This window comes from Manacus vitellinus, unplaced genomic scaffold (assembly GCF_001715985.3).
Source record: "Manacus vitellinus isolate BGI_N305 unplaced genomic scaffold, ASM171598v3 scaffold_86_pilon, whole genome shotgun sequence".
In the NCBI taxonomy this organism is placed as follows: domain Eukaryota; kingdom Metazoa; phylum Chordata; class Aves; order Passeriformes; family Pipridae; genus Manacus; species Manacus vitellinus.
Window position 1 is genome coordinate 1775243 of NW_021940851.1, and position 10945 is coordinate 1786187.

General features: G+C 46.0%; 2 protein-coding genes across 2 annotated transcripts in view; both read right to left on the minus strand.

The window, feature by feature from the left end:
* Positions 1-10945, minus strand: part of MRPS6 (mitochondrial ribosomal protein S6) — a 68882-nt gene that overhangs the window by 31051 nt on the left and 26886 nt on the right. The window lies entirely within an intron of this gene.
* Positions 3181-10945, minus strand: part of SLC5A3 (solute carrier family 5 member 3) — a 17845-nt gene continuing 10080 nt past the window's right edge. The window contains exon 2 of the mRNA XM_029964943.1: positions 3181-6445. Within this exon, the coding sequence (XP_029820803.1) occupies positions 4017-6158 (2142 nt within the window). The 5' untranslated portion in view covers positions 6159-6445 and the 3' untranslated portion in view covers positions 3181-4016. The remainder of the gene's footprint in view (positions 6446-10945) is intronic.

The window sequence follows — 10945 nt, forward strand, 5'->3', positions numbered from 1 at the left end:
AAAAAAAGCTGTCATTCCAAAAATCAGTTTTTCCAGCCTGTCATTCTCAGCTCAAGGCAATAAATAAACCACGATAAAAGCAAAGGTCCTCCTGGATCTCCTCCTGCACCACCAACCAGTCCCACCAAGGAGGAGGAGGAGGAGGCCACAAAATTTATGGAACTGATTGTCCATTCTGGGAAACGCTTTGGAATTTTACCAGCCCCCAAAAAATCGGTGTTTCAACCAAAATTCCTCAACACCTTCCATGACTAGCAAAGGCATGTTTACGCTATAAAAAAATCCTCAAGCAACTTCTCCCAAGGTCCATAACACAGGGTGAGGTACCAAAAGGCAGCTTGCTTGAAGCCTTATAAATATATCTATTTTTTTATAACAAAGGCCTTTTTTTAAGTGGTTATCTGCAGCAAAGAACACCAGCAAGTTCTATGACCTCTATGCCACGAAAACAGAAATAAAACCACATTTTTAAATGTGAAAAAAAAAAACCCGGAGAAATAATTTGCTTAAAAGCTTCTTCACAATAACAGGTCCAAAGGGGGGGGGGGATGCAGAGTATTAATTTATTAAGTAATAAATAGGCTGCCTGCCAATTATCACTGTGATTAATGTGGCAACTCATTGGTTTGGGAAGTGGGAATATTGGAACCGGGAGATGGAGCATCTCAGGCTCCACATTTGGGAGGGACTTGACTCCCTTCCACCCTCCAAGGGTGATTCCTCCATGGGTTGTAGTTACAGTGAAGGGGACACCTGGGAATCAACAACCCCTTGGGGTGTCCTCTTTAAATTATTTGGGGAAGGCAAAGAGGAGTTCAAACGAGCAGGGAAAAGCCACTGGAAGCAAAGCCCCTCCTCGGGTGGCCGGAAAAGCCGCGCCTTCAACTTCCCAACCTTTTTAAGGCACCCTGGGAAAAAAAAAGCAAGCACAGGTGAGGCGATGGCAGCCAAGCCAAAGGGTCCCTGAGCAAACCTGGCTTAACAGGTTGTGGCAAAGCATTTGTTAATACTGAGAGCAAAGAGGAGCGGCCTGGAAAAGCCAAGCACCGGCCGCTCCTAAAAACACGCGCCAAGTTCCTAAGGGACAGTGCCTGGCACATGAGGCTGTTTCCCTGTGCCAAAGGAGGCATTTTTTTAGCCAGATCCCAGCCTTTTCAAGAAGAGGTTGTTGGACTGAGATGATCTTTACCCTCCACGAGTTGTTGTTTTTCCATCCCTGCTACGAGATCGAACGTTGCCCAACGTTCTGTCCTCTGGACAAAAAAAAAAAAATCCAGGTGCTTTGTGCATCTCCTCATCCTTCCCAGCTCAGCCCACTACTGAAGTGATTTGAGATGCCATTAATTCACGCACCCTTTTTAATTCTGGCCATTAAAAAGGATTTGAAACCATTTTCTGAACGAAACCAGCCACATAAAACGGTAAGAAGATGTGTTCTGTCACATTGGTACCGACACCACGACCGGGGGTGATGACTCTTTCTACACAGGTTGCAACAACATTCCAACTCCTCCACCCCAGAGCAGTCGACTTCCCAGCAGCAACAACGAAAGCAAGTGGAGGAAAGTGGGGCATCTCAGCCTCTGTTTGGAGTTTCGGAATGAATGAGACTCGATCGATACAAAAACACCACCAAAACTAACAGGAAAGAAACCACCCACAAAAATGGAAGTGGAACCATTTCACCTGCAAACAGATCTGTGATCTGCTAAATGTGGACGGGTTACGGCACCACTGGGCTGGAAAGGAAACCTCCTCCAGCACTCAAAGGCAGGATTGACCCCAATTTCATCTCTACAGACGGATTTCTCAGGAATTGGTTCTCGTTTCCGTGCCAAGGAAATGTCGCTGGACCCTGGAACTGATTTTGTTGAACACTCAGATGGTCCCTCAGACCATTTCTGGCCCAGCCAGTTTGTTCTCTCCCAAGCCCTGAACGAGCTCGGGAGCAAAGACAACTGGAGGAATTATTTCCATGGAAAGCCTGGATATGACCACCCTGTCCTGGAGTTGGGAGGGGGTTTAATACTGGAAGGGCAGCCACACACTGTCAGCTCTGCACCCAAAAACAGGGATGTGGACTGAGCTCTGCCGCCTCTAGGTCTGCTGAGCTCCACGTGCTGCACACCTGGGAATTGCTCATCCCTGCCTCAGGATTTATCCTTCAACAGGAAAGATCCTCAGCAGCTGGAGACCTACTAATTGTCTGGGAGAAATGAACTTTTCTGAAGAACCACGAGGACAGACCTGGATTCCTGACACAGATCATGGTGGCACACGTTCCTTATCTCCTGATGTGGAATCCCTGGGGAGCTGTTTGGAGGAGGGAGCTTTAGGCTGGAAGAATTAGGAGGAATTTCTTCCCAGAAAAGGCCACTAGACATTGGACTGGGCTGGCCAGGGAGGTGGAATCACCATCCCTGGAGGTGTTGAAGGAAAGGCTGGATGTGGCACTCAGTGCTCTGGTCGGGCTGGGTCATGGGTTGGACTCAAGCTCCAAGGTCTTTTCCAACCTCAATCATTCTGGGATTCCTCACAAAAAAATAAGAAAAAGGAGGCTTGACAGGGTGAAAGGGGAAATGGGAGAAGACATGAGGCAAGAGGACTCTGGAAAATAAGGAGCACTTTCACCTCTCCCCCCCACTCCCCCTTCCTTTTTTCTCCCCTCGCAGACTCCACCTGCAGCAGCAGCAGCAGGGCTGGGGACAGACTCCTTCCAGACATCCACAGCACAGGAAAACAGGCCCTTCCCAGCGTGGAAAACAAACTGACAACACACAAAGCCTCACATTTCTCTTCTTCCCAAGTGGCAGAACATACAAACAGATTTTTTTTCCCTATAAAGAGCCTAATGCTGTGTCCTGAAGGTGCAGAGACTGAAGAGGCTGAAATTACCTTCTTGGCCTTATGGCCATAAACTAAAACACCAGTTTCACCTCAACATGAGGAAAAACATCTTTCCCTGGAGGGTGGCAGAGCACAGGAACAGCTGCCCAGGGAGGGAGCGGAGTTTCTCCCTCTGGAGACATTCCAAACCCACCTGGACACATTCCCATGTCACCTGCCTTGGCAGGTGGATGGACTGGATGATCTCCAGAGATCCCTTCCCACCCTGCTGAATACAAAACCCAAATAAAGATTATTTCTTTTTCCTTCTGCTCCAGTGACAGTTTGTCATGTCCAGGCTTTTTTTTTCATTTTGGTTCGTTGTTTCTTTTTTTCCCCTCTTTTTTTTTTTTCCCCTTCAAATACAGCGATTTTTCAGTACTGGAATTTACAGTGGATTAAAAAAAAATAAATCAAAAGTCAAAACTTCTCGTACAAAGAAAAAAATAAAAACAGAAAGCTACTAACAACTATCATGTTTTAAGTGCTATAAAATGAGACAAAATAACTCCCTGTTGTTGCTATAAGAGAAATTGAATTAAAAAAAGTAAAATAAAAACAACTGAAAGCGGTGAGCAAAATTAAGAAGTGCTAAGTTGGCCAAGGGAATACAGTTATTTTACAGGATGTGCATCGCAGCTCTACATTTAAAAACCTTTTGACACAGCTTTGATCATTTAGATTTTCCACACTGGTAAATGATTACTCGTTATCTTAATGCTGACTGAGCTGGAACTGCCTGACTTCAAACACAGCCACCTGCCTGCCTTTGGTATATTTATACACATAAAAACAAAAGGTTAGTACTGCAAATGGAACAAGAAAAAAAAAACCAAACAACACACACAAAAAAAAAAGAAAACCACAAAAGGGAAAAAAGAAAAAAAGCCACCACAGGACAGGTTCTGCTTTGAGCAGAGAGAGGACAACACGTCTCAAATGGTCTGGAAATAGGCTAAAGCTGAGTTGATCTTACAATTATAGCGTAAACAATGCCTGGGTTGTGGTTATGTTGTTTGAAATTCAAAAAAAAAACAACAAAAAAAAAACCAGGAAAAAGAAAACCAATCTCCAGAGACCTGTATCAACTTCTGTATGTTCAGCCATACCCTTAAAAGTTCACTATTCACTCACAAAGAGAAGTAGACAAACATGAATATTCCAAGCGAACACACACAGACCAGTCCAGTATTTAGTAATAGTTTAACTTTTGGAGTCTCTTCCAGCATTTGTAAACAAACAGTCTCTTCCTCGACCTCCCGAACAGCTCTCTTGGTCATGGTTTTACTTTTAAAGCCACAGAACCAATCTATGAATTTCAAATGTCTCTCTGGGTCCTCAGCCTCCTCCTCGTGCTTCTTCTCGCCCATCAGAGCCGCCTGGCCGTTGGAGTAACAATCCACCGGCGTCTCGACTTCGGAGTGGCTCACCGAGATCACCGGGTTGCTGTCGTCTCTGCAGGTCACCAGGAGGTTGATGTCCTCCGGCTTGAGGTTTTTCAGGTTCTCCTCGGATTTGCCGTTGGGAATGATGTGGTTGGCGTTCTCGTTGCACTTGAGGATGCTCTTCTCCTGCGCCTTGTAGAGCTCCCCCTTGGCCGCCGTCTCCTTGACGCTCCTGTTCTTCACGGCCCAGAAGGTGGTGGTCCGGACCTGCTCCTTCGTGGGCGGAGGGGTCAGGAGGCTGACCACGAAGGTCACGATCCCGGTGATCCAGAACAGAGCCGTGGCCACATACATGTAATGGATGTTTTTGATGAAGCCCGGCCTCGTGTCCGGCTGGTCACACTCCGGAGCACGGTAAATAAACGCCAGTATCAACCGGACGGCGCCGAGCACGAACCCGGCCATGCCGCCGTAGAAGGCCCCCTGCTCGTTGCAGCGCTTCCAAAAGATCCCCATGAGGAACAGGGCGGCCACCGGCGGGGTCAGGTAGTCCGCGACCTCCTGGATGTACAGGTACATCTGCCCGCCTTGCATCTCCACGATGATGGGCACCCAGGCGATGCTGATCACCACCATGAACGCCACGAAGACCCTCCCGACGATCATGAGCTCCCGGGACGTCGCGCTCTTCCGGATGAGCTTGTAGACGTCGAGCGTGAAGATGGTGCTGGCGCTGTTGAAGATGGAGTCCAGGTCGCTCATGAGCGCGGCAATCATCACGGCCATCATGAGGCCCCGCAGCCCCACCGGCACCAGCTTCATCACCAGCCGCGGGTAGGCGATGTTGGAGCAGCCGGCCCTGCTCCCGCAGACCTGGAAGCAGTGCTCGGGATTGATGCAGGCGATGTCATCCGCGAACAGGATGCGGGAGATCATGCCCGGCACGACGATGATGAACATGGGCAGCAGCTTTAGGAAACCCGCCATCAGGGTGGAGCCTTTGGCATGAGCGATGTTTTTCGCGGCTAAGACTCTCTGGACTATGACTTGGTCGGCACACCAGTACCAGACGGAAGCCGGGGTCTGTCCCAGCAGGAATCCGGGCCAGGGAATGTCTTCGTCCGTCGGCTCGCGCAGCATTTTAAGAGCGTCGGGCTTGGGGTCGACGTTGCAGGAGTTGGTGTTGGAAATGTTGTAGGTTAACAGGATGGACGTGATGTTCGGCGTCGCCAGCATGTACCTCCTCTTAACTTCTTCAAACCCACCGACCTCCGTGATGCTTATGATCATGAGCGTGAGGGCACCGATAATCATAAGCAGGGCCTGAAGGGTGTCTGTGTAGATGACGGCCACCAGCCCTCCGGTCACAGTCAAGAGCGCCGTCATTCCGATAAGCAGGATAACCGACAGATAGAGGTTCCAACCTAGCGACTCTTGGATAAAAAGCGCCCCCGAATACAAGTCAACCGAGAGTTTGGTGAAGATATAAAGAATTAGAGACAACGCTGCAAAATAGATTTGAATCCTATGCCCTCCGAAACGCTTGGACAAGTATTCGGGCATGGTGTACACTCCCGACCGGATGTAGACGGGGACGAAGACCCATCCCAAAAGCTGCAAAAGCATTAAGGCGTTGAACTCCCACGCGCCCACGGCAAATCCGCTCGCCGCTCCGGATCCTGCGAGCCCAATGAAATGTTCACTTCCAATATTGCTCACAAACAAAGAGGCACCGATCGCTACCCAGGTCATAGAACGCCCTGCCAAAAAGTAGCCGCTCACGGTGCTCCGATTGTACTTCCACATGGCAAAGAAACCTATGCACATGACCAGCACGAAGTACAGGGCCACAATGGCAATGTCTGCCGTCTCCAGGGCGGCCCTCATGTTTGTAACCGGCTGGCGTCCACTTCTCGCCCCCCAGCCAACGTCTCTTAAGCACCACGTGAGCCAGTTAACAAAGAGCAACACCGCGGCTCAAATTCTTTGTCCCTTGGTTTGCTGTCCTGATGCTGGTGGCAGTGGTACATTTACTTTCTCCGCTTCTCAACTGGGAATTTGGAACTTAGCACGCACTTTTAATCCACATTCCACAAGAGCATCAGCCTTAACTCAGTTGATGTAGGAGAAATTCTTAGTTGCAGCTAAGTTTAGTGAGGCCTACTGTACCAACCCTGCAAGGCAGCAAAGACAAAAGACAAAGATTGAATTAGAGAGGAATTTCATGAAGTAATGAGAAAAAATTTGAAGTGTAGTAAAACAATGACCGAACACCACAGATTTTTCCCCCTTTACAATTCCTGCTGCATTTATGCAATTCCATAACAGACATCATTCAATACTGGCAGAACCAAGCAGCAGAGCCTTTCGCAGGGCAGCTTCGGGGGTTACGAGTACCTTCGGAGACGCAGCAATTCGGGAGGATTGCAGGGCCCAGATTCCCCAGAGCGAGGCAAGGAACACAAATACATTTTATTTCGTGTTACTTCAGTGTCTCACAAGTCACTTTCAAGTCTTCCTCTTTCAAGTAATCTTAGGAAAATGAAATGAAAATAAACCCAACAAATAACAACCTCTACGGAGCCAGTCATTCCCTGTATGGCTCTAGCACTGCATCCCACAAATCCTGACAAGATCCTGGCACCACATGGATGCAGTGGCTGCTAGAGCTAAAATAAATAAATAAATAAATAAATAAATCGAAGTGAAATCACAAAACTGTCAAAAAACAACAGAAATTTAAAATCAGCTGGAGAATCAAGGTTACTCCACAGGTTGGAGGTGAGTTTTGGGGTACACATAATCACAGGGTTACATTTCACTTGGAAACTTCTTCCTACATATCCCACGGGATCCAAGGGAAGAGAAAGTCCTGTTCAAGCAAGTGGCAGAAGCGAAACTCTGCCTGACATCCCACTTCAGGTAGTTCTGTTGGAATTGTGACTTTGGATTTTTTGGGAGCACCCCAGGCACAGGAGGGAACACTGGATGGATTTTGGTAGCAGTTGGATGCTCCCAGCATCCATTTGCATCCAGCCATGGAAAGGTTCACCACCATCCCAGGGAGAAGGTATGGAGACAAGGCATCCCCTGCTCCTCTCTCCCTGAGACCCAAATCCCACCTGACATTATCCCAGAGAACGTCAGGGAACAAAATTCATTGTTTTAGAACTAATAATAAAGACTTGCTGGCAGAGCTGGAAGAGTTGGGACAGGAAGGGGCACTGAAGGACACTGAAGGCTCTGACCTCTGTCCTGGACATGGGATGCTCCCCTCTCCTGTTTATCCCTTAGGAGGTATCACGGAATCATGGAATGGTTTGGGTTGGAAGGGATCTTAAAGCCCATCCAGTTCCAACCCAACACCTTCCACTAGCCCAGGTTGCTCCAACCTGGCCTTGGACACTTCCAGGGGTCCAGGGGCAGCCACGGCTTCTCTGGGCAACCTGTGCCAGGGCCTCATTTCCCAACCCAAGCCTTTTGGATGGGTTTGGGGAGTGCTGGATGTGGGATCCTTCCATTTCCTACACCAGGCAGAGGAACGGAAAGGGAGACCAAAGCAAAGATCAGGTTTAGCCTAAAGATCAGAACAACAAACCTCGAGGAGTCAAGATTATTCCAGCGAACAAGGAACAGGGTCTGAGTCCAGTCCTCTTTCCCACCCATTGGTAATTATAATGTACACACAAAAAAACCTCCAAATCCCTGGATATTATTCCTGACCACAAGATCCACCAGTGTCACAAGTCTCCAGGTGTTCCCCCTTCCACTGCACTGGCAGGATTGCTCTGGCACTGGGCTGAATGTCCCTATTAATTAATGATTAATACAAACAGCCAGATAACAGATTCTAATATTTGGCTGGTTTCTTGTTTAGCATCCCCGTAACATATTCCTTGTGTTTAAAGAGTAAATAAAACCACTGCAAATTCCAAGAGAGTTAAGGTTGAAAACACACCCTTTGCCCCTTTGTGTTGAAGGAATCGATGGTGCTGATGGAAAAATGGGCATTTCTCATGTATTTTAAAAGTAGATTCCAGAAAACCACAATTTCAGCCTCAAGGAGAGATTCACAATCGTGTTCTTTGTATGATCTGGCTGGTTTTCAAGAGGAGTCCAGAATCCAAAAAAATATATAATAACAAAATATATGCTTTCAAAATATATACTTCAAAAAATATTTAATAAAATATTCAATGAAAATATATTATATATAATAAAATCGATAACAACATATTAAAAATATATAATAAAATATATACTAAAATAGATAAAATATGTTTGATATATTGTAATATAATAATTTTGATATATTGTAATAACATTTTAATATAATAAAATATATACTAAACCAGATCATAACATATTTAATAAAAAATACATAATAAGAATATATAATGAAAATATAGATAATAAAAATATAATAAGGGTCCCCACCACAAACCTACAGGAATAGGGATATTCCTGGAGTTACAGCCAGTAATGAGAGAACATGGAGACGTGGCACAAAAAGGACTGGTCACAGCAGTGAGCTCAATTTATCATTTCTCATAAGCCTCAAGCCACAGATGTATTTTAAATTCTTCCATAGAAGAATTCCCAGTTATCCCCCCCCCAAATCCAGTAGTAGTTAAATGCTCTATTAGCTTAATCCAACCCAAAATTATAAACACTCCACGTCAGATGACGCAACCAGACACGAGCCTGACGGCCTATTCTTGGCTTTAAGCACTTGAATAGTGTTGTGTCTTCTACTACATTCAGCTAAATTCTCAACTACCTTATGTTTAGACCAAAACTATAAATATTTAAGGAAAGGGGAAGAAGAGACTTCACTCAGACACCATAAAAATTACTACAGAGAAAACGGAAAGAACAGCAAGATAAAGAAATAGTAATAAATGGTGTTTTCCCTCTTCTGTTGTCCTGCTCCATCACTGAGAAATGTTCGACTTGAAGTTGAGTTCACCTCCCACCACCTTCCCTGGAGGTTCAGCACTGACCTTCCAAAAGCACCTTGCACAGGAATACTGAAGAAATCACAAATATAATTGCTAAAACTTGTTTTACTTGATACAAGATGTGCTGCCCCATCCCTGGAAGTGTCCAAGGCCAGGTTGGACGGGGCTTGCAGCAACCTGGGCTGGTGGAAGGTGTCCCTGCCCATGGCAGAGGGTGGAATGAGAGGATCTTCAAGGTCCTTCCCAACCCAAACCATCCTGGAATTCTGAGACTCCAAGTGTGTGTCGGTATTAAGATGCTGCTGCCCTCCAATAAACTGTGACATCCCTCAATTAAAGACACTTCAAAGGGCTCAGGTCTAACCAAAAGAAACAACCTGTGAACTTCCATGAGCCTTTTCCATGGGCAGGAACAGCCAGGCCACCGATGGAGACCACAGAGACCCCCCCCATCACCCTGGTGACCTGAATTTCACAGGGTTCAGCTCAGAAAGGTGGAAAGTTTTCAGCAGCCGCTACAAATTGGCTGCACTGCCACGAAATTACAGCCCTGAAGTAGCTTCTTGTACCAGTTTCTTAGACCTAATTCCAAAATAACTCTGGAACTTTTTTTTATTTTTTTATTTTTTTTTTTTGGTGTTCATTAGGAAAATGAGACTCGTCCCTCTGAACTTTCAGCAAGTTTTGACCTCCAGTCTTACAAAGGACTTTGGAGATGCCCCATGTGAGTTTAATCTGGAGTTATTAGAACACTGAACACTGTGGCACTGACAGGGAAAATAAAAAAAATAAAAAAAAAAAAGAGAGAGAGACAGAAAGACAGCCCTGCTGCCAAGGACTGGGAAGTTTTTTTTTTTTCTCCCCTAAGGCTGTTTTCTGGCTGGATCATATCAAAGGCACAAAACAATGTGCTTCCCTCTCGTCTGGAGATAGAGGCTGCAGCTCTGGGGAAACAATTCACATGTTTCTCCTCTTCTTTAAGGCAAAAAAAAACCCCCAAAAAACAACTCCCAAGCAATTCCCTGGAGAGGCATCAGATAATGTGAAGCAGACCCAGGGTGGGATTTTGAGGAGAAATTGGTAGGATTGTTTCAAAAGAAAACTTTCTCCACAGTGCTTTTCTAATAAAACAGGGGTTTAAAACATGCCAGGATCAAACTGCTCCAGCCCTAAAGCAACTATTTGTTCTCAGCTCAGTTGTCTTCTCGTTAGATGGGAAGTTTCTCAGTTTTTCCCTTTTTTCCTTCATCAGTCCCAGTGTTTTCAGGGTTAATTTGAGGATGCAGAAGCCCAGGTATCACACAGTAGCACCAATATTGAGCAAATTCAATATTTAACTGTGTTCCCAGACTTCAAAATAGTTCTCCTGGAAACAACATTTTCCCTCTCCACCTTCTTCAACGAGGAGCATTTCAACCCCTACCTGGAGCATTTCAACCCCTACCTGGAGCATTTCTCCTACTGAACAACTCTCTTGCTTGGAAGAAACATGTCCAGATTATCAGGCTCAATACCTGCAGGGAAAATATTAACTCTCTCTCCCAGAAAAAAATGAATAAATAATAGAAGTCTCATGCCTTGAGTGGGGTCTGTACAACATCCAACCCCTGGAGTGTGTTGTCTGGACTCCTCACACTGCCACGGACACAGGAGGGAATTCCTACCTGTCCACAGGGCTGTCTGAAAAAAAAATAAATCTGAGGAAAAATAAAA